Source organism: Mauremys mutica, unplaced genomic scaffold (assembly GCF_020497125.1).
Source record: "Mauremys mutica isolate MM-2020 ecotype Southern unplaced genomic scaffold, ASM2049712v1 000503F_np12_obj, whole genome shotgun sequence".
In the NCBI taxonomy this organism is placed as follows: domain Eukaryota; kingdom Metazoa; phylum Chordata; order Testudines; family Geoemydidae; genus Mauremys; species Mauremys mutica.
This window is the reverse complement of record NW_025422982.1, coordinates 264,873-286,463: the sequence shown is the minus strand read 5'-3', so window position 1 is coordinate 286,463 and position 21,591 is coordinate 264,873. Positions and strand designations below refer to the sequence as shown.

At 60.4% G+C, this 21,591-nt stretch overlaps 1 protein-coding gene across 1 annotated transcript in view; it reads right to left on the bottom strand.

The window, feature by feature from the left end:
- Positions 1-3,516: 3,516 nt before the first annotated feature.
- The window catches only part of LOC123357303 (methyl-CpG-binding protein 2-like), a 34,336-nt gene continuing 16,261 nt past the window's right edge, over positions 3,517-21,591 (bottom strand). Inside the window, exons 2-3 of the mRNA XM_045000584.1 lie at positions 11,077-11,382; positions 3,517-9,538 (exon numbers count right to left, since the gene is read on the bottom strand). Of these exons, the coding sequence (XP_044856519.1) occupies positions 8,530-9,538; positions 11,077-11,382 (1,315 nt within the window). The 3' untranslated portion in view covers positions 3,517-8,529. The remainder of the gene's footprint in view (positions 9,539-11,076; positions 11,383-21,591) is intronic.

The window sequence follows — 21,591 nt, the reverse complement described above, 5'->3', positions numbered from 1 at the left end:
AGCGGCCTGCACCCCGGCCGGGGACGGGGGAGCTGGGACAGACTTGCCTGCATAATGAATGAGCTCAAACAAACCTTGGGTTAAATTGACACAGATTTATAGATCAATTCTAGCACAGAGTACAGTACTTACCAACAAGGAGATGCAAACTACAGCACTGAGATAACGTATGCTGAGTACTCGAGCTGAGTTTGGACCTGATTTTACATCGATAAAGAGATTTTGAAAATCAAAACGATCTCGGCTTTGGGTTTACATGGAGAGAGTTTGAGTCTGAAAACCAAAAGTCCGTGCAGAGCGTCGTGGCGGCTGCTTTCCAATTGCCAAGGCTTAAACAACACAAAGACTCAAAAAGAATAGACATTTGTAGGGGTTTTTGTTTTTCTTGTAAATTTATAAGGCAAACTTTTTTATATAATAAATAAGGTACAATGATTAATCTGTGTGGACTTCTTTGAAACATAGACATGTACATTCAGATGGATTTTCTCGTTTTCACTTTCTTTTTTAACTGAAATGGTACAAATTTTTCCTTTAATAAATTGCTTTTTTTTCCTTTTTTTTAAATCTCTTGTTTTAAATAGAGTCAGTGCTTTCAGACGTTTTGGCTGTACACAAAAAACTAGAAAAGAACAATGTGTCCAAGATTTATTTCAGGAAAACAATCTACTTTGGGGTCTTTTTGTAAAGCAATTGTCCCAAATATGCAACCAACAGATGCAGAGAATTGCACATATCTGTATGTAATATATATCATTCCGATGGGTTTGGAACAAGATAGATTTTTAAAAGGAAGAAATGATAGGTGACTTCCAAACCAATCCTCAAGCAAAACATCTCTACAGATCGGCCGAGAGGCTCCCCCTTCTACCTGGAACTGAAAATCTGATGCTTAAGATTTAAGACATCTTGAGTCAAATTCCCCAGCTGTGTCCCAAGCAGCGTTCATTCAACTCCAGAATGTTGCTAACAAAACTGTTTGGGCTGCCACTAATTTAACGAGCCGGGTTTCCCCTCGGTGTCGGGATGAGTTGGAAATCTCACAGGATCCGTTTTTATTGCCATTATGGGATTCAGATCCAGGATCCATCAGATTCCTTTGCCATGGGACCAAGTCTATCCTTAGCTATGCCCACAAAGATGCCAACCGCGGAAGAGAGTCACCTTTCCTTGTTAGTTCACCTGCTAAGATCAAAAGCCACTGATTTTAAAATAGACCCTTGAAAACGGCACAAATCTGGGATCCACCCAGCATCCAGCTTGTGTAGCACGGCCATGACCCACCGCAGGTAATCAGAGCGGGGTGTTGCTCCACCTTCTGGAGTCACCTTCCATTTGAATCCTCTAAAAGTTACAAATTCTCCCAGAACTCTGCTAGCAAAACCCATGGATTTAGTCATTTTGGGTTTTTTTAAACAATCTCTTGTGTTTAAATCAGTCTTTGAATTGCACGGATGGGAGAGATAAAAGCTTCTAGGATTCACTTTAAGATGGAGTTAAAATTAAATTAGGGGCTGTTGGCTTTTCCCCCTTGGTTTCTCATCCAAATTTGGGGGCGCAGTCCACTCAAAAGTTAGTCAATTTTGCCAAAGGGTTCGCCCCTGCCATTGGTAGCAGCTTCACAATGTTCCAGATTTTTTAAATAACCCCAGGTTTCTCTCTTTCCACCTGCTGCCAAACCAAGCCATGCTCTCATTCAAACGGGAATTCATTCAGGGACGTTCTGGCCGGGGAATCTATGAACAAGACACCCATGAAATGAATGACACAACCAGCTTTGTCAACTGCCTGGAGAATTATTTAAAGGTGGGGTTGGCTTGATCCTCTCAGGTTGGGGTTCTGATCAGCTTTGGAGCAACTCCACTGGTCAGTGGGCCCCGATTCCGCAGCGGGCAGACGCCGGCATTGCTTGGTGACACAGTGATGGAAATGCTACCAGTGGGGCCACAGATTTTATAGCGGACTAGCTCTCTTTAACGGTAATTGGTTTTATTCCAGCTCTTCATTTTGACATGGAATTTGTTAAAGATGTAATCATCGGCTGCTTTCACATCCTAGCTAGAAAGCTGGCTAGATCGTCGGGCTCAACAGGTAGTGATCAATGGCTCAATGTCTAGTTGGCAGCCGGTATCAAGCGGAGTGCCCCAGGGGACAGTCCTGGGGCCAGTTTTGTTCAACATCTTTATTAATGATCTGGAGGATGGCGTGGCCTGCACCCTCAGCAAGTTCACGGATGACACTAAGCTGAGGGGAGAGGTAGATACGCAGGAGGGTAGGGATAGGGTCTAGAGGGACCTAGACAAAGAGGATTGGGCCAAAAGAAATCCGATGAGGTTCAACAAGGACAAGTGCAGAGTCCTGCACTTAGGATGGAAGAATCCCATGCACTGCTACAGACTAGGGACCGACTGGCTCGGCAGCAGTTCTGCAGAAAAGGACCTAGGGGTTACAGTGGACGAGAAGCTGGATAGGAGGCAGCAGTGGCCCTTGTTGCCAAGAAGGCAAACGGCATTTTGGGTTGTATAAGTAGGGGCATTGCCAGCAGATCGAGGGACGTGATCATTCCCATCTATTCGGCATTGGTGAGGCCTCATCTGGAGACTGTGTCCAGTTTTGGGCCCCACACTACAAGAAGGATGTGGACAAATTGCAAAGAGTCCAGCGGAGGGCAAGGAAAATGATATGGGGGCTGGAGCACATGATTATGAGGAGAGGCTGAGGGAACTGGGATTGTTTAGTCTGCAGAAGAGAAGAATGAGGGGGGATTTGATAGCTGCTTTCAACTACCTGAAGGGGGGTTCCAGAGAGGATGGAGCTTGGCTGGTCTCAGTGGTGGCAGATGACAGAACAAGGAGCAATGGTCTCAAGTTGCAGTGGGGGAGGTTTAGGTTGGATATTAGGAAACACTATTTCACTAGGAGAGTGGTGAAGAACTGGAATGGGTTACCTAAGGAGGTGGTGGAATCTCCTTCCTTAGAGTTTTTTAAGGCCCGGCTAGACAAAGCCCCGGCTGGGATGATTTAGTTGGGGATTGGTCCTGCTTTGAGAAGCGGGGTGGACTAGATACCTCCTGAGGTCCCTTCCAACCCTGAGATTCTATGATTCTGTGTCACGGCCAGAAGAAGCTGCCACTCACCCCGGCAGTTCCTCCATCCCAAAGTTGTGATAGAGCAATTAGAAAATCCAGCCCAACTTTGACTGAACTATGGCATGTGATGGACACTGCGTGAACTGTCTCTCCAAGTGGTCGACTCCCTTGTTAAAAGTCTGCACTTCATGCCCCCCGGCCCGTGGCTAGCGTTAACTCCCAGGCTCCCTTTGGGCATTAGATTCCAGAGGTGTCGACAGTCCGGACGTGGCAGCAGGTAAGTATCTAACGGTGAGTACCTCAGTGAAGTAGGCAGGCCTCCATTTGCACTTCAAGAGCAAATAAGTGTAGATTTCTGTTGCAAGTGGGAGCAAAACCTATTTTGATTAACAAATTTATTTTAGCATGAGCTTTCTTTAAGGTGCCACAAGTACGCCTGTTCTTTTTGCGGATACAGACTAACATGGCTGCTACTCTGAAACCTATTTCGATTGGAAGCTCTCGGGGGCTCTCTAATTTTTTTTTTTTTTGTAAAGCATCATGATGGAAACGTGTGTTTGGGACAATTACTTTCTAGAAACGTTCACGATACAGACCTGCAGGCCATCGCAAAAGGAAAACAGAAAACACAGAAGACTTCACCAACATTCCTCTGTCTCATTATTTTTTTTTAAACTCGACTGGGCAAGACTAAAAGAAATAACACACAAATATAAAATCTCGAAACACCACGTTTTTTGTCCCCCCCTCCCCCCCAAGAAACGACTAGCAGAGGCAGGGAAAACTAAAATTGAACCAAAATCCCAATTCTCTGTGTGTGTGTGTGTGTGTGTGTGTCTCTGTCTCTCTCTGGAATTTTCAACAAGATAAAAGAACAACTTGTTTAAAACCAAAAAGGCAAAAAACGTAACAAAACAGCCTCTTGCTAGAAAGAGTCGGATATACACGGGGGAGTTTACATCTGTATACAAAGGGCAAGCACTCAGCATATACTGATTAACAGTCCTGGTAATATTTGGTCATATGACAATCACTACTGAGTCTTGAAAGCGGAAAGATGTTGTCTGACGGAAGCGGAGGAAAAAGGAGGTGGCCTCTGACCCTAGGGAGGGCGAGAAGCTTACCAATAGATTTAATTTTTTGCACTCAACAGATTGCGTGTGGGTGGTGGAGGAATCCCACGGCATCTCCTCTAATCCCATCCAGGGTGAACTCCCAGCCCAAGGGTTGGGGAGCGGGGAGTGAGTGAGGGGTGGGAGGGGGTTGGATCCAGAAGAGGGCAGGAAGACAACCGTGGTGGAAGCATCTGGACACTTCGGGACCCTCCCACCCCCTCCCCTTGGAAGTTGAATGCTTGGGCTACTCGTCTTTTGGAAGAACAGCAATTAAAAACTGCTACTTCCCGAGCGGCTATTGCTAACTTAAATGAAAGGGCGGGAGCCAGAATGGTCTTTAAGCACAGCCCCAGATTGCGTGCCATCATGGGCACTGCTCCCATCAGTGGGGAAACATTGAGGAACACAAAGACCAGGTCTTCCTAGCTCCAGTTACGTCATCCAGCGGGTGTGGGTGCATTGCCTACGGAATCAGTCCGGTCTACGCCAGTTGGCCACGAGGCTGCTCAAAGTGCTCCATTGCGATGGCGGAGGGCCAGGCGTCCAGCAGGCAGAGTCATGCCCACTTGGCGCCCGCTGGAGACACGCTGTTCTAAGGTTGACCGAGAGTCCAAAGAGGAAGCAGTGTTGCACGCAGAGCAGATTAGCTCACCCAAGATGCACACAGGGTTGGAGAGAGAATGGAGGGTCTGATCCTGTAGCCCCTGGGGTCCCGATTCCGCCACTACAGGACTTCCCGGCCCACAGCAGCCAGGATCCGAGTGGTCTACTCATTGCTACGGGTGCTTCCAAGGGCACCCTGTTCAGGATCAGAGACATTCAGGAGTTGAGACACAAGCAGAGGAGTGCAAAAACCCCACCCCACCCCGCTAGGGCATTAGCTGCCCCCTTCACTCCTCCACACCGGAGCTGGGCTGGGGTCCCTTTAGAGAGAGAACCAGAACCACTGAGATCACAGCTCTGCTCACAGAGAAAGCTACTGGCAGGCAGATTAGAAGGATCTGTTTATTGTCCCTTATCCTACGCTAGTAAGTCGCAGGGATCCTGTAAAGAAGCAAGAGGAAGATTGCGCCCCCCCACCAGACAGGTGCATTGGGGTGAGTTTTTAAATCCCCCCCTTGTGTTGTCAGTCACAAGCAGAAAGAGGAACGAAAAGGAAAGGAAAGGAAAGGAAGCAAGTCAATCCCCACGGATTTATAACGCACTAGACAGGTAGGTATAGAAAACTCTGATGCTTCAGGGCGCATTTAAAAATAAATCAGAGAAACAGAAGGAAATCATGTCCCCCCCCGACCCTTGGAAACAGAAACCAAGCCCAAACCTCAGGCCTCCCATTAAACTCTAGCTGGGATCAGCTGATGGCAGGGACCACTTTCACGTGGGGGTGAGGTGAGTCGCAAAGCTAGCATGGGGAGGTCCTGTTTTAACCAGTTCGGCTCACTCTGAGTCTTCACTGGGGAGGGTTTGGGGATATCACAGCTGAGCTGGCCATGTAGGAACAAGAATGGGGTGAAAATACCATCCAAGCACTGCCCCCTTTGGCTTCCTGGTTTTGGGGGGGTCCCATGAAATCCCACTTCACCCACTAATCCTTTTTTTTTTTTTTCATGACAGGCTGGGAAAAGAGGGGGATGTCCAGGGGGATACAGGCTACCGGCTGCTCTGAATTTTACAGCCAGAGAGTGGGGGTTCTACCGCAGGGAACATTCTGATCTGGCCCTACCGCGGCTCAGGTGCCAACCGGCAGAGGTGAAGAAGTTTTGTCATGGTGGGTGTAAGGGCCCTTGCCCCCCCAGCCGGTGCCACTCAGATAAATCACTAGACTCTTGTTGTTAGGTGAAGGGAAACCTAAGCAAAAATAAAGAGACATTCAGTGACTAGCCAGGCCCCGCTCCTTAAAGTGCAAAAGTACCGATCTCCTCCTCAAGCCGCTGGCCGGCTGCGCTGCAGGCCCGGCTGCCAGGAAAGGGGGGTTGGAGCCAGGGTTCCAAGGAGGCAGCCTCCAGATTTGGGCCCAGATGTCTAGACAGCCGACTCCGGCCCCACTTGCCCTGGATGTGGTGGCGGAGGGACAGCGGGGTCCGTACCAGCCCTGGGCAAGCCGTGCAGAGCAGCTCAGTGCTGGGCTCTGCTGGCAGCTGCTCAGCGCGGAACGACGGGGGCACCGTTCCCAGCCAGGCTTAGGCTGCCCTGCAATAAAAGCACCCCACTTTAGTGCTCAGGTACCTTGGGGCGTCCCGTCTGTCCCCAGCCCGTGTGTGGGGCGGGCGAAGCCGGGAGGCTCTGCCCTGCGCTGCCTGGCAGCAGCCCAATCGCTCGGTGCCGAGGGGAGGCCTTGCGGCCCGGGAGCGAGTAACGTGCTACAAACAGGGCACAGCGGCTCCCCCCCTGCACACTCGGGGATCTGAAGGAGCATTTTGGAGGCTGGCCGCCGAGGAGAGCAGCGGGCAGGGTGCCAAGCTGGGTGCAGGACTGATTAACACGCCCCAGCCCCCGCCGGGGCCAAGCGTCCCCCTCTGTTGCCAAGCCCTGGCAGCGAGTGTCGCTGGATCCCTCCCCCGGGGGGGGGGGTCACCCTCGGGACCCCCTTTCCACCCACCAAGCACATCAAAGCCTCCGTCCGGCCCTAGCATAGGACCCCCCAGGATCGCGGGACAGCAGAGGACACCATGGATTTAGGCCTTTTTCTGCTGGCTTTGGGGGGATTTTTTTTTTTAAATGAAAACTAGCGGCACCTCTCCCCAGGGTCAGGTCTGGCCAACCCCAAAAAGCCTTGGTGGGAAACTGGACCCAGCTCAGCAACAGCAGGGGAGAAACAGGAGGAAGTTTCAGTTACTCTCTGGAACGGATTCCCAGGGTGAATCCGGAATCACCCCCGTTTGCAACGGGGCAGGGACGGATTCTGATCTTGGTTCCCACCACGGTCAATCCGGAGTCACTCCTGATTGCAATGGGGCAGGGCTCAATTCTTATTTTAGCTCCCACCGGGGTTAATCTGGAGTCACCTCAATTGCAATGAGGGCAGGACCAGATTCTGATCTCAGCTGCCCTGCGTCAGTCCAGAGTCACTCTTGATTGTAACAGGGGCAGGGCCAGATTCTGATCTTGCTCCCCGTGGTCAATGCAGAGTCACTCCGGTTTGCAATGGGGACAGAGCTGGGTTCTGATCTTAGCTCCCCTGCGCTCAATGCAGAGTCACTCCGGTTTGCAATGGGGACAGAGCTGGGTTCTGATCTCAGCTCCCCTGCGCTCAATGCAGAGTCACTCTGGTTTGCAATGGGGAGGGCCGGGTTCCAGGCTGCTGGAGCTGTACCGCTCTGCTATGCACAGCGCAGAGCTCAGCCTCTGATGTATTTCTCTCTTAGCCGCAGGGCTTTGAGCGGAGGGGATCGGCCCCTCCCCATTTCGCTCACCTTGGGGAGGGGGAGGAATATATGTTAAACCCTTTGTGTCCATCATTTAAAAAAAAGGCACAGCCTCCTTGGGGGGGTTCAGCTAGGTTTTCCCTTCCCATCTGCCCCCCCGCCCGGCAGTACAAGCCACGCCCCTGGGGCTGGGTGGGGGCAGCGCAGGTATGAATGGAGAGCCCTGGATTTCCCCCTCCCGAAGCAGCCCCGTTAGAAACCCGCTGATGCTCAGGGCTCTGCCCTCCCCCGTCCCCGGTACCGATCCAAGAGTTACAGGTAGTTTCACACCCGACCCCCCACCCCCGGCCGGCCAAAGGCTTGTTAGTGCAAATGGTTTCCTAAGCTAGTAACGTTGAGAAAGAAGTGGAAGAACGTTGTCGTTCCTCGGCCGCCCGGCCCGGCCCGGCCCCCACCCTGCGGGAGGAACAGGCTCTGAGCGCCCCCGCTTTGTTCGGAGGTTGGGGGAGAGGGGCTGAGTCCCGCTACGTGGGCCCTACCCAAACGAACACGGATCGATACTGAAGAACAGACGACGTTACATGGCACTGGAGAGGGAGAGGGGGATCCACACACACGGTCCCCCCCTCATCCCGCCCGGTGGGGGGTGTTCAGGAGCTGGGGGGGCAGCCCCCCCAAACAGCTGCCCTGGTCAGTAGTATATGGGCACCCCTCTCTCATAGAAAAAGTGCAAAGTGGCTTCCAACCCGGGGGGGGGGGGGTCCACACCCCTCACTGTGCTTCTTGGTAGTAAAAACGGGGAGGGGGGCAGAAGTGGAGGGGGTGGAAGCCAGGGGGCGCCGTGGGGCTGGGGAGGTGCTTTGCCGGAGCCCTACCCGGGAGCAGCTGCCTCTCGTCTTGGGGGGGGGGGGGGGGGGTGTCTGTCTGTCTGTCCGTCCCGCTAGCCGTGGGCCGCCCAAAGTCAGCTGACGCGCTCCGAGACCGGCGTCCGGGTATCCACCGCCTCGTCCCTGCTGCTGGGCCGGGGGGCCGAGGAGGGGGTGGACACAGCGTCTTTCCGCTCCCCTTCCCCTCGGTGTTTGTAGAGCACCGCGGGCGGCTGAGTCTTAGGCGGCTCCTTGGGGCAGCCGTCGCTCTCCGGCTGCCCCTTGCTGCTCAAGTCCTGAGCCTCGGGGGGGCTCACGCTGTCCTTGGGGCTGGCGGGGGGCTGGGCCAGAGGCTCGGGGGGCGGCTGGTGCGGTGGGGGGGGCGGCTGTGGCTCCTTGCGGCTGGGGGAGGGGGAGGCGGGGGTGGCGTTGCCCCCTCGCCCCTTGGGGCTGCTCTCCTTGCTCCGGCGCCCAGGACGGGGTCCCTTGGGGCTGCGCTCGGGGGGCGGGGGGGCCACCTCCAGGGCCACGGCCTCGCGGGTCTTGCGCTTCTTGATGGGCAGCACCGTCTCCTGCACGGCCTGGAAGGTCGGCTCCTTCACCAGCTTCTTCTTGGGCTCGGCCACCGCCGGCCCCACGGGCCCCGCCGCCGCCCCCGGCTTGCGACCCCGCTTCTTGGGCAGCGTCTGGGGGTCCGACTCCGACTTCCGCTTGCGCCCAGGCCGCCGCCCGCCCGCCCCCGGGGCCGCCGAGGTGGTGGCCGAGCCCCCCGCCCCTCCGGCGCCCCCCGGCGGCCCCGGCTGGAATGGCATCTTGACCAGCAGCTTGCCGGAGCTCTTCTCGATCACCCGCTTGACCTGCACGCCCTCCGAGGCGGCCGCCTTGGGCCGGGCCGAGCCACTGCCCTTGGGCCTGCCCCGCCCACGCCCCGTCCCGGGGCCCTTCTGGGCTTTGGCCTTCTTGGGGGGCCTCTGCTCTCGGCGCGAGGGGCTGCCCCGGCCCGTCACCGTGAAGTCGAAATCGTTGGGGTCCAGGGAGGTGTCCCCTACCTTTTCGAAGTAAGCGATAAGCTCCACCTTGGAGCGGAAGGCCTTGCCCTGGGGGCTGCGGGGTTGGGAGAACAAGGGTTAATAGGATCCACCCTCCCGAGCGGGCACAAGGAAGTGGGTGAGCAGGGGATCCCCCACACACTGCCCAAGACAGGAAGCCCCCCCATAGCACCAGCTCTGGGGGCTCGGGTCCCCCAGCTTGTCCAGCTGCTGCTCAGCAGGGGATTGGGGGGGTCTGGAGAAGATGGGGGGGACACACTGGGGCCCCACGAGCCGGGGGATCTGGCGTCAGCCCTTGGGGATCGAGAGTCCCAGCAGCCTCATGCTGGGAACTCTGGCTAATGGTCACGGTGCCTGTGTCTTTCGCCAGCCAATGGGCAAGGCTCCTGGGCTGTGGACGAGCACGGCATGCTGGGAGCTCTGGTCTCTCCTGGAGTGCCTTTAACCTGACCCCATGGTGATACTACAAGTCCCAGCATACAATGCTCAGACCAGCACTGCATGCTGGGAGCCATAGTTCTGCCCCCCCCTACACCAGAGGCCCTGTGCATGCTGGGAGCTGTAGTCCTGCTCTTTCCCCCCCCCCAACCGAGGCCTGGTCAATGCTAGAAGCCATAAGCCCCATCCACACCCCCCACCAGAGACCCAGTGCATGCTGGGAGCCATCGTCCCACCCCCCACCAGGGACCCAGTGCATGCTGGGAGCTGTAGTCCTGCCCCCCCACCAGAGACCCAGTGCATGCTGGGAGCCGTAGTCCTCCCCCCCCAAGACCCAGTGCATGCTGGGAGCTGTAGTCCTCCCCCCCCAGAGACCCAGTGCATGCTGGGAGCCGTAGTCCATCCCCCCAGATACCCAGTGCATGCTGGGAGCCGTAGTCCATCCCCCCCAGAGACCCAGTGCATGCTGGGAGCCGTAGTCCGTCCGTCCCCCCCACCAGAGACCCAGTGCATGCTGGGAGCCATAGTCCGTCCGCCCCCCCCACCAGAGACCCAGTGCATGCTTGGGGGGGTAGTTCCCCCCCCCCCACCAGAGACCCGGTGCATGCTGGGAGGCGTAGCCCCCCCCCCCAGAGACCCAGTGCATGCTGGGAGCCGTAGTCCATCCCCCCAGATACCCAGTGCATGCTGGGAGCCGTAGTCCAGCCCCCCCAGAGACCCAGTGCATGCTGGGAGCCGTAGTCCGTCCGTCCCCCCCCCCAGAGACCCAGTGCATGCTGGGAGCCTTAGTCCGTCCGCCCCCCCCACCAGAGACCCAGTGCATGCTGGGGGGCGTAGTTCCCCCCCCCACCAGAGACCCGGTGCATGCTGGGGGGCGTAGTTCCCCCCCCCCCACCAGAGACCCGGTGCATGCTGGGCGGCGTTGCCCCCCCCCCCCCCACCAGAGACCCGGTGCATGCTGGTAGGCGTAGCCCCCCCCCCCGAGACCCGGTGCATGCTGGGAGGCGTAGTCCCCCCCCCACCAGAGACCCCGTGCATGCTGGGAGGCGTAGCCCCCCCCCACCAGAGACCCGGTGCATGCTGGGAGGCGTAGCCCCCCCCCCCAGAGACCCGGTGCATGCTGGGAGGCGTAGGCTCTGCCCCCGTCCCACTCACTTGATCAGGTAGACATCGTACTTTCCCGCCGAGCGGCCCGACTTCCTCTGCTTCAGCTTGCGGGTCCAGCCCTCGGGCAGCGTGGGGTCGTCGTACATGGGGCCGCGGTCCCGGATGATGGAGCGCCGCTGCTTGGGAGAGGCCGAGGCCTCGGGGGCGGCCGGGGCGGCCCCGGCTCCTTCGGACGTCTCGGCCTTGCCCGCCTCGGCCGGCTCGGCTTCCCTCTGCTTCTCCTTCTTCATCTTTTTGGCCTTCGGGGACTTCTCCTTGAGGCCCTGCAGATTCTGGTCCTCAGATTTTTCTTCCCTGGGGGCGGGGAATCAAAGAGACATGTTAAGGTCGGGGGGTGCACCTGGGAGGACTCCCAGCCAGCCCCGTTAAAGAGCCCCCTGGCTACTGGTCCCGCCCAGAGGTGTGAGTGTGTGTCTCTGTCGGCGCCCGGCCTGACCCCGAACACAGTCCAGGGGGGGCGTCTGTCGGCGCCCGGCCTGACCCCGAAGGCAGTCCAGGGGGGGCGTCTGCACGGCGCCCGGCCTGACCCCGAACGCAGTCCGGGGGGGGGCATCTGTCGGCGCCCGGCCTGACCCCGAAGGCAGTCCAGGGGGGGGCGTCTGCGCGGCGCCCGGCCTGACCCCGAACGCAGTCCAGGGGGGGGGCGTCTGCGCGGCGCCCGGCCTGACCCCGAACGCAGTCCACGGGGGGCGTCTGCACGGCGCCCGGCCTGACCCCGAACGCAGTCCGGGGGGGGGCGTCTGTCGGCGCCCGGCCTGACCCCGAAGGCAGTCCAGGGGGGGGCGTCTGCGCGGCGCCCGGCCTGACCCCGAACGCAGTCCAGGGGGGGGGCGTCTGCGCGGCGCCCGGCCTGACCCCAAACGCAGTCCACGGGGGGCGTCTGCGCGGCGCCCGGCCTGACCCCGAAGGCAGTCCAGGGGGGGCGTCTGCGCAGCGCCCGGCCTGACCCCGAACGCAGTCCAGGGGGGGCGTCTGTCGGCGCCCGGCCTGACCCCGAACACAGTCCAGGGGGGGCGTCTGCGCGGCGCCCGGCCTGACCCCGAACGCAGTCCGGGGGGGGCGTCTGCGCGGCGCCCGGCCTGACCCCGAACGCAGTCCGGGGGGGGCGTCTGCCGGCGCCCGGCCTGACCCCGAACGCAGTCCACGGGGGGCGTCGGCACGGCGCCCGGCCTGACCCCGAACGCAGTCCAGGGGGGGCGTCTGCGCGGCGCCCGGCCTGACCCCGAACGCTGTCCAGAGGGGGCGTCTGCGCGGCGCCCGGCCTGACCCTGAACGCAGTCCAGGGGGGGCGTCTGCGCGGCGCCCGGCCTGACCCCGAACGCAGTCCAGGGGGGGCGTCTGCACGGCGCCCGGCCTGACCCCGAACGCAGTCCAGGGGGGGCGTCTGCGCGGCGCCCGGCCTGACCCCGAAGGCAGACCAGGGGGGGCGTCTGTCGGCGCCCGGCCTGACCCCGAACGCAGTCCAGGGGGGGCGTCTGCGCAGCGCCCGGCCTGACCCCGAACGCCCTCCACGGGGGGCGTCTGTCGGCGCCCGGCCTGACCCCGAACGCAGTCCACGGGGGGCGTCTGTCGGCGCCCGGCCTGACCCCGAACGCAGTCCACGGGGGGCGTCTGTCGGCGCCCGGCCTGACCCCGAACGCAGTCCACGGGGGGCGTCTGTCGGCGCCCGGCCTGACCCCGAACGCAGTCCACGGGGGGGGGCGTCTGCGCGGCGCCCGGCCTGACCCCGAACGCAGTCCAGGGGGGGCGTCTGTCGGCCCCCGGCCTGACCCCGAACGCAGTCCAGGGGGGGCGTCTGCGCGGCGCCCGGCCTGACCCCGAACGCAGTCCAGCGGGCCGAGGCGTCTGTCGGCGCCCGGCCTGACCCCGAACGCAGTCCAGCGGGCCGAGGCGTCTGTCGGCGCCCCGCGTGTCAGGGGGTCCTGATCCCGATGCTCCCACAACAGTCTCACACACATCAGTGAGCCGGAGGATGGGCGTGGGCAGGTCCCAGCCGGCTGCAAGGAAAGGCTGGACCACCAGTGTCTCCTGTCGCACCCGCCTGTGCCCAGAGTCCCAGCTCAGTACAGAAGCAGGGAACGGGGTAGGCGTCTGTCGGCAGAGGGGTCTATGATCCCGCAGCCAGGGGGCAGGATGGGAACCTCTGACCGGCAGCAAATAAGGTGTAGATTTGTAACGAGAAACAGGGACTGATCGTGGAGAGCAGCTGATTTTGGGACTTGCTTGGACTCCTGACACCTTGACTACACACGCTTTCGTTAGCCCGTTTTTCGCCAGAGCAGATCGGGCGGGAAATCCCTGGTCGGTCCAAACGGAAACATCTGGCAGAACAGGACATTTTCGACTGACAAGTCTTGAAATGAATCAGCCGAGACACTGAATCTGCGTGTTTTGTAAGAGACGATGTTCTGGCCTCCAAAGCAAGCAGGCGCCGAGATTCCAGCTTAGGCGCTGGCGGCATTTCGCTGCGTTACGACTTTCAGAGAACGGCCGAGCTGACACATCCTAGTCGGTCACACCCGTCTCTGATGTCACAAGGATCCACAGAGCTTTTGGAGTCTTTTCATTTCACTTTGTTTAGGCTTTCGAGACTGTTCCTACCCCAGCTCAAGTCCCTGCTGGCGCGTAGGCATCACTGGGAAAGTTCAAAAGAGCCAAAAATGGCTGAGAACTTAACAGCTGGAGGGTTGCAGGCGGCTAACGGCAGCGCTGCCCAAACTTGGCGTTATTCTGAACAACGAGCGCTCAGCCCTGCCTGGAGCTTGACTCAACAGCCCCTCCAAGCGTCAGTGCCCCCCCCCCCCCGCACAGGTGACAACCTGGCAACCTTCCCACAGCTTCCTAGGACACGCATCAAATGGTTTGACATCAACAGCCGTCAATCCGGTGAGGCCAAAAAGTGGCGACTCTTATTTTGTTTAGTTTAGACTTAAAATATGCACCAATAGAATATCTATTTAAACTATTCACAAGATTTACGACGTTTTGACATTATAGAAACAAACCTATTGGATAAGGTTAAGCGTTTTCGACTCATTTCATTCAAACGTTTAGATCGTATATTTATACAAACATTCGATATTGAATATATTGTATTGGGGCAAATTTGAAATAAAACATTCCAACATCAAAATGAAACTACACAGTGACTACGTTTCGACTGCCGGTTCATTTAATTGGGTTTATACATAGGTGATCAAATTGTATCTATTTTAATATGCACATTTAGACTTTCAGATAAGATTCACCTATTTATATATTTAATACGGACATTCAATATTTTATATTATATTGTTTTGACATCATCTAAACAAAATGATGACTTACGATAAAATGGGTTTGGAGATCAGAATATTAACCTTAGGGCTGGTTTGTGTTCATGGATATTTATATCTAACATTTGAGATCATCAAAACCATTTGATAAGGCAAAAATGTTTCATTTAGACTTTTATTAGAATTATTTTTCTTTAAAATTGTAACGTTATATTTTATGGCTATTTAATATTTTTATAACTGCTTAATACATCACAGCATCAAACTATTCAATAAGGTTCAAACATTTCATTTAGACTTTGATTAGATGCCATTGTTACATGGTTGTATTTTTATATCTATATATTTAATATTTTATACCAAACAGCTTGAGAAGATAAATGTGTTTTGTTTGGACTTCTATTAGAAGAATATTCATTTGAATCTCTTTGTTTTACAGATCGTTAATTATATTTTATTTAACCGTTTCCTGGGATTGAAACGATTGGATGTTTCCAAATGTTGTCAACTGTTCCGAATTTCTGTGGCCATGTCAGTCTGTTTCGGAGTCAAACCCTGCTTCAAATGGGCCAATTTCCCACGGGACGCAAGTCCCGTTTTCCGGCCCGTTCTAAGCACGCGCTGGCCCGTGGAATGGCGGCTGGGCTGACCCGAGGAACAGAGACGATGGATCTCGTGAGAGGACGTGAGCCCAAGACGCCGGCCAAAGGGGCCTGGCTGTTCTCCCTAAGGACCTCGGGGAGGGGGAAGCGCTACTGGAGCAAACGGACAACAGTGGCACAACCTGGTCGTGGATCAGTGGAGGCTGGGCCGCAGCAGCTTTCCAGCCCAGCAGAGCAGGACGACGGGAACTCGTTTGAAGCCGGAGCTGGATACGGTTATGAAGGGCTGACCCGCCAGGCTAACCCCCAGGCCACGTTCTCCAGTCCTCCGTTCTAGGCTCTGGCGCGTTTCAGTTCTGGCGAGGTCTCCCCACCTAAAGCAGCAGCAAACCCGGCTGCTGAGATAAATGCGGAGGCGGCGGCTAGGGGAGAAAATAGGAAGCGTCTCGCTGCTCTGAGCTATAATTAATCCTGCACAGCCCCCTACGAGCGTTGGTAAACAACAGGCGCCGGCTGCCGCTCTGCTTCCTGGAAACCTGGGGCGACACGGGAGCCGTCGGCGTGACGCTCTTCGGGCCCGGCGCCGAGCCCCAAGAGGCCACTGGCAGGTGATCTGCGGCTGGGGGCATGGCATAATTCACAGCCCTGGTCACCCGCTGGCGAGGGGGAAGGGGTGACCCCATTTTTAGAGATGGGGAAAGCGAGGCCCAGAATCGGTCCCCGCGTGGGCTCCACCAAACTGCAAGCCGGTCAGTCAGCCAGAGGGATGGAGTCGACGCTGCTCGGGGCCCCGCGGGCAGAGACGAGAACCAACCATGGTGGGGCTCAGGTCCCCGTTGAAGAGGCGGCCGAGGCTCGTCAGCACGTCTGGCGGGGCGGATGCTGTGGGTCACATCTGGGCCAGCTGCACCCGCTCACTGCGAGCGGCACGGGCTCTTGGCAGACTCAGGCAGCAGCCGGCGGCCTCCTGGAAGAGGCAATTTCCGACTTGCAGCGCGTGGCCACAAGTCTGTTTGGGGCCGAGGTTCGTCCTTCCCCCTAACGAGACGAGCTTCAACGCCAGCTCTGCGATGCTGCATGGGGCTGGATTTGCGGCAGACCCGCTCTGCCCCAGGGCAGGGCCATCTCAGCAGGGCCGGATGTGTGTGAGGAGGTCGCTCTGCTCCGCTCCAGAGGGGGCTGCATCTCAGCGCGGCCGCGGGTACAGAGCGAGGCCGTTCCGCACCAGATGTGGCTGCATCTCAACAGGGCCGGGCGTATGGAGGGAGGATGCTCCGCCCCAGAGGTGGCCGCCTCTCAGGGTAGAATGAAACCAAGCAACGTTCCACTTGGCCTTCCCTCGGGAGTTGTGCATCACATGCATGGCCCTGCCCAAACGCCTGGCCAGCTGGGGGCGCTGGGGAGCTCCTCCCCCCAGCTCCCCATGGCTGGGCACCGCAGCCCCGATCAGGATCCTGTTGTGCTGACACCCCCCCAACCCGGTGGTGGACAATGGTGGGGGCGTGAGGGGATGCCCCAGCCCCGCTCCGGGGATCAGAGTGACTGGCACATCTGTGGCTAATAATAGCCCCGGGGAAACGCTCCCCCCAAAGCCGGGGGGCCCCGATCGCGGCACAGCCATGGAGGCGATGCCCCGCCCTGCGCCCGGCGTGAATGGGATCTGCAGTCGAACCCCGGCGTCCCAGCCTCAGGGCAGGGGGCCCGTGCAGCGCCTGGCACGACTGGGGGGGGTGCTCGGCGCCGCCCCCCTCGTCTGGGCCAGCCGGGCAGAGGACGGTGCCCTCCAGCAGTTCCCACGTCGGGCACACGATGGCGCTTGGGGCTCACGGACCAGCTGGCTCTGGCAGGCAGACGGCAGCTGGGAGCGCCAGGCCGCTCCCACGGCCTCCCCCGCTCCCGTCAGACACCAACGTCCCACCATTACCGGGGGGAGGGTCCCACTGGGCACTGCAGGGCCCCCCAGGCTGAGATCAGAGCCCCCCAGCACGCTGGGTGCTGCACAGCCCCTGACCAAGATGGAGGCTCCCCCCCGCAACAGGAGCCACAGAGACACCCCCCCACAAGCAAAATCAGAGCCTGAGTATGCACCGGACAGTGCCCTGTGCAACACGGCCCCCAGTCTCAGTCCGGGGGGGTGCGCAGCGCCTGGCGTAACAGGGACCCTGAGCTCCAGGGGCAGGAGAGGGGGTGTGCGCAGCGCCTGGCGTAACAGGGACCCCGAGCTCGCCGGGGGGGGAGAGGGGGTGGGTGCAGCGCCTGGCGTAACAGGGACCCTGAGCTCGCTGGGGGGGGGGAGGGGGTGTGCGCAGCGCCTGGCGTAACAGGGACCCTGAGCACGCTGGGGGGGGAGGGGTGTGCGCAGCGCCTGGCGTAACAGGGACCCTGAGCTCGCTGGGGGGGGGAGAGGGGGGGTGCGCAGCGCCTGGCGTAACAGGGACCCTGAGCTCGCTGGGGGGGGAGTGGTGTGCGCAGCGCCTGGCGTAACAGGGACCCTGAGCTCGCTGGGGGGGAGGGGTGTGCGCAGCGCCTGGCGTAACAGGGACCCTGAGCTCGCTAGGGGGGGGAGGGGTGGGTGCAGCGCCTGGCGTAACAGGGACCCTGAGCTCGCTGGGGGGGAGGGGTGTGCGCAGCGCCTGGCGTAACAGGGACCCTGAGCTCCAGGCGCAGGAGAGGGGGTGTGCGCAGCGCCTGGCGTAACAGGGACCCTGAGCTCACGGGGGGGGAGGGGGGTGCGCAGCGCCTGGCGTAACAGGGACCCTGAGCTCGCCGGGGGGGGGGAGGGGGTGGGTGCAGCGCCTGGCGTAACAGGGACCCTGAGCTCGCTGGGGGGGAGGGGTGTGCGCAGCGCCTGGCGTAACAGGGACCCTGAGCTCGCTGGGGGGGGGAGGGGGTGTGCGCACCGCCTGGCGTAACAGGGACCATCAGCTCGCAGGGGGGCTGGGGTGTGCGCAGCGCCTGGCGTCACAGGGACCCTGAGCTCCAGGGGCAGGAGAGGGGGTGTGCGCAGCGCCTGGCGTAACAGGGACCCTGAGCTCGCTGGGGGGGAGGGGTGTGCGCAGCGCACGGCGGAACAGGGCCACTGAGCTCGCCGGGGGGGGGAGGGGGGGTGGGTGCAGCGCCTGGCGTAACAGGGACCCTGAGCTCGCCGGGGGGGGGAGGGGGTGTGTGCAGCGCCTGGCGTAACAGGGACCCTGAGCTCGCTGGGGGGGGGAGAGGGGGTGGGTGCAGCGCCTGGCGTAACAGGGACCCTGAGCTCGCTGGGGGGGGGAGAGGGGGTGGGTGCAGCGCCTGGCGTAACAGGGACCCTGAGCTCGCTGGGGGGGGGAGAGGGGGTGTGTGCAGCGCCTGGCGTAACAGGGACCCTGAGCTCGCTGGGGGGGGGAGAGGGGGTGTGTGCAGCGCCTGGCGTAACAGGGAACCTGAGCTCGCTGGGGGGGGGGGGGGGGTGGGTGCAGCCCCTGGCGGAACAGGGACCCTGAGCTCGCTGGGGGGGGGAGAGGGGGTGTGTGCAGCGCCTGGCGTAACAGGGACCCTGAGCTCGCTGGGGGGGGGGGAGAGGGGGTGGATGCAGCGCCTGGCGTAACAGGGACCCCGAGCTCGCTGGGGGGGGGGTGACGGGGTGGGTGCAGAGCCTGGCGTAACAGGGACCCCGAGCTCGCTGGGGGGGGGGAGAGGGGGTGGGTGCAGAGCCTGGCGAAACAGGGACCCCGAGCTCGCTGGGGGGGGGGAGAGGGGGTGGGTGCAGCGCCTGGCGTAACAGGGACCCTGAGCTCGCTGGGGGGGGAGAGGGGGTTTGTGCAGCGCCTGGCGTAACAGGGACCCTGAGCTCGCTGGGGGGGGGGAGAGGGGGTGGGTGCAGCGCCTGGCGTAACAGGGACCCTGAGCTCGCTGGGGGGGGGGAGAGGGGGTGGGTGCAGCGCCTGGCGTAACAGGGACCCTGAGCTCGCTGGGGGGGGGAGAGGGGGTGGGTGCAGCGCCTGGCGTAACAGGGACCCCGAGCTCAGACCCAGCACATGCTAGTGGCACCCAAGGCCTGCGGACCCCCCACCGAAGCCCGGCCCGCGTCCCTTGGCCAGCCAGAGCGGAGCAGAACGAGGCTGCCAGGAGGTGGGTTCTCCGGCCGCGAGGGGGAAGCGCCCCACGGCCCCCGGGCAGGAGGCGGCAAGGAGGGCCAGGCGGACGCAGACAAAGCCAGCCAGATCCTTGCCGGATCTCGACTGCTCGGAGCCAAGAGTGTTGCACACGTAGCCACGTTTGGGCCAGTTGTGCTGCGTCGCACGACGTGGAGCCTCAGAGAGACCCCTGGGGGTCCGCAGCCTTCGTCCCACAGCCCACAGGTCTCTGTTCTCCAGCCAAAGGGTTTGGGGGCCGCACACAACGAAAGGCTGAAGCCCCCGGTTCCTGCTGCACGCGGCCGGGTTCGGTTAGTTCTGCGCACGGCCGCTGGCTGCGGAGAGAGCTCAGCCCTTCCGCTCGCCCGTGGCGCAGGCTGGTGAAAAGGAGGCTCCCGTCACCACACTGTGCACGAGAGTCAGTGCACTGTATGGCGCAGGCTGGGGAAAAGGAGGCTCCCGTCACCACACTGTGCACGAGAGTCAGTGCACTGTATGGCGCAGGCTGGGGAAAAGGAGGCTCCCGTCACCACACTGTGCACGAGAGTCAGTGCACTGTATGGCGCAGGCTGGGGAAAAGGAGGCTCCCGTCACCACACTGTGCACGAGAGTCAGTGCACTGTATGGCGCAGGCTGGGGAAAAGGAGGCTCCCGTCACCACACTGTGCACGAGAGTCAATGCACTGTATGGCGCATGGCGAGGCGGGGCAGACCCCTTCCGGCCCCTGGCTGAACACAGGGCTGGCCTGCACCCGGGCGCGGGACCGGGGGGGTTGTGCGGCGCCCCGTGCAAGGCCCCCCCGCTTTCAGGGGCGGAGCGGTGCAGAGTCCCACACAAGGCTCCCGTGCTGCCCCTCAGTCCTGTGGTGCTCACGCCAACACCGCCAACCCCGTGCTGCTCCGTGCAGACACGCTGAGCTGTGGGCTCAGGCCAGGCCGGCGTGCGAGGCCGGGGAGGGAGCCCGCCCAGGACCCGCAGCGCCAGCGGCGCCCGGGTCGCCACGGAGACCAGTTCTTTGGGGGGGGCTCCATCCCGGGGAATTGCCAGGCAGGACGCCTGGGTCCCTCCTGGCTCTGCCGCACTCACAGTGTCCCAGGAGACCAGCTTTGCACAGGCGGGGGTGGGGCAGAAGGGCTCAGCGACCCCCACCTGACCCGGATCAGCCACTGCACAGACGGGTGACAGGGCCCATCGCCCCCCCCCCCGCCCCACGGCCTGAGGAGCAACACAAGCATGTGCCCCCCATTCATTCCCTCCACAGAGGTGTGAGCACGCAGGAGAGAACCCAGGCATCCGGCTCTAACCGCCCAGACCCCCTCCCACCCCAGAGCCAGGAGAGAACCCAGGCCTCCTGCTCTAACCGCCAGAGCCAGGAGAGAACCCAGGCGTCCTGCCTCCTCAGCCCCCGGGAGCCCCAGTCCAGGCCTGCGTGAGGTGCTGGACGGACGGTCACTCATGGCTACCGAAGGGCCCAGCCCATCCTAGGCTGGTTTCCCAGGACAGCCTGGGACGTCCTGCTGCTGTTGGCACCGGGATCCTGGGCCCCAATTCGGGCCGATCGCACAAGAGGAGACTCGCGAGGCTTGTGCAGCCTCAGCCGGAGCCAGAGGCCAGGTGGGAGCTCGCCGTCAATGCGGGGCGGGGGGGACCCCGCTGATCCGAGAACAGGGGGGACCCGGGCAGGGAGCCGCGCTCTGAGCACGGGACGGTTCTAGGAGGAGCCGGGGAACCCCCTGGCTACGTTCACTGATGGGACTCCATGACAGCGCCTCAGCTCCAGTCCTGCGCTCCCTGGCACTCAGGAAATCAGTAACGGCGCCAAGCCAGGCAGGTGCGAGAGATGCCTGAGGAGTCAGCCAGAGCCCTGCCCTGCTCCCGGAACGCGGCCCACGCTCATGGCGCCCAGCAAGGCTTCACCGCGTGGCTTTCAAGACAGAGCCTGGACCAATTCCTTTAGCCAAGGGGTCCCAGGTAGGAGCCGCTCCCCAGGGCGCTGGGGAAGGAGCGGACCGAACCTGGACCTAGACGCACAGATCACCAGGCCAGAAGGGACCATCTGCACCTCCTGGATAGCAGCCGTCACTCCCGTTCACCCAGGCTGCATCTTGCCTTTCTTCCCGACGGGCTCCGGCCTCGCAGAAGCTGCAGGGCCTGCTGACACGGGAACCGAGACCAATTCCGCTGGCCGTTTCCACGCCTCCTCTGCGGACTGGCCACGGCGGAGGGGAAACCCCACCCCACTGGTGCACGTTGGCAGCCCTGGATTGCTCCCGGCACATCCTACAAGCAAACCACCGGCGCTCAGCTCATAAAACCTGGCCCCAGCCCAGTCCAGCGCCACACCTCCGGCGCCCGCTCTTCAGTGGTGCTGCAATCCCAGGAGCCGAGCGCCTCCCCATCTTTAGTGCACTTCTCAGATTCCTGATCAAATGGTTTGCCACCAAAATGCTGTTTGGTCAAAAAGAAACTTTCCGCGAGGGCGTGTGGATTTGATGAAGTTTCGTTTGTGGGGC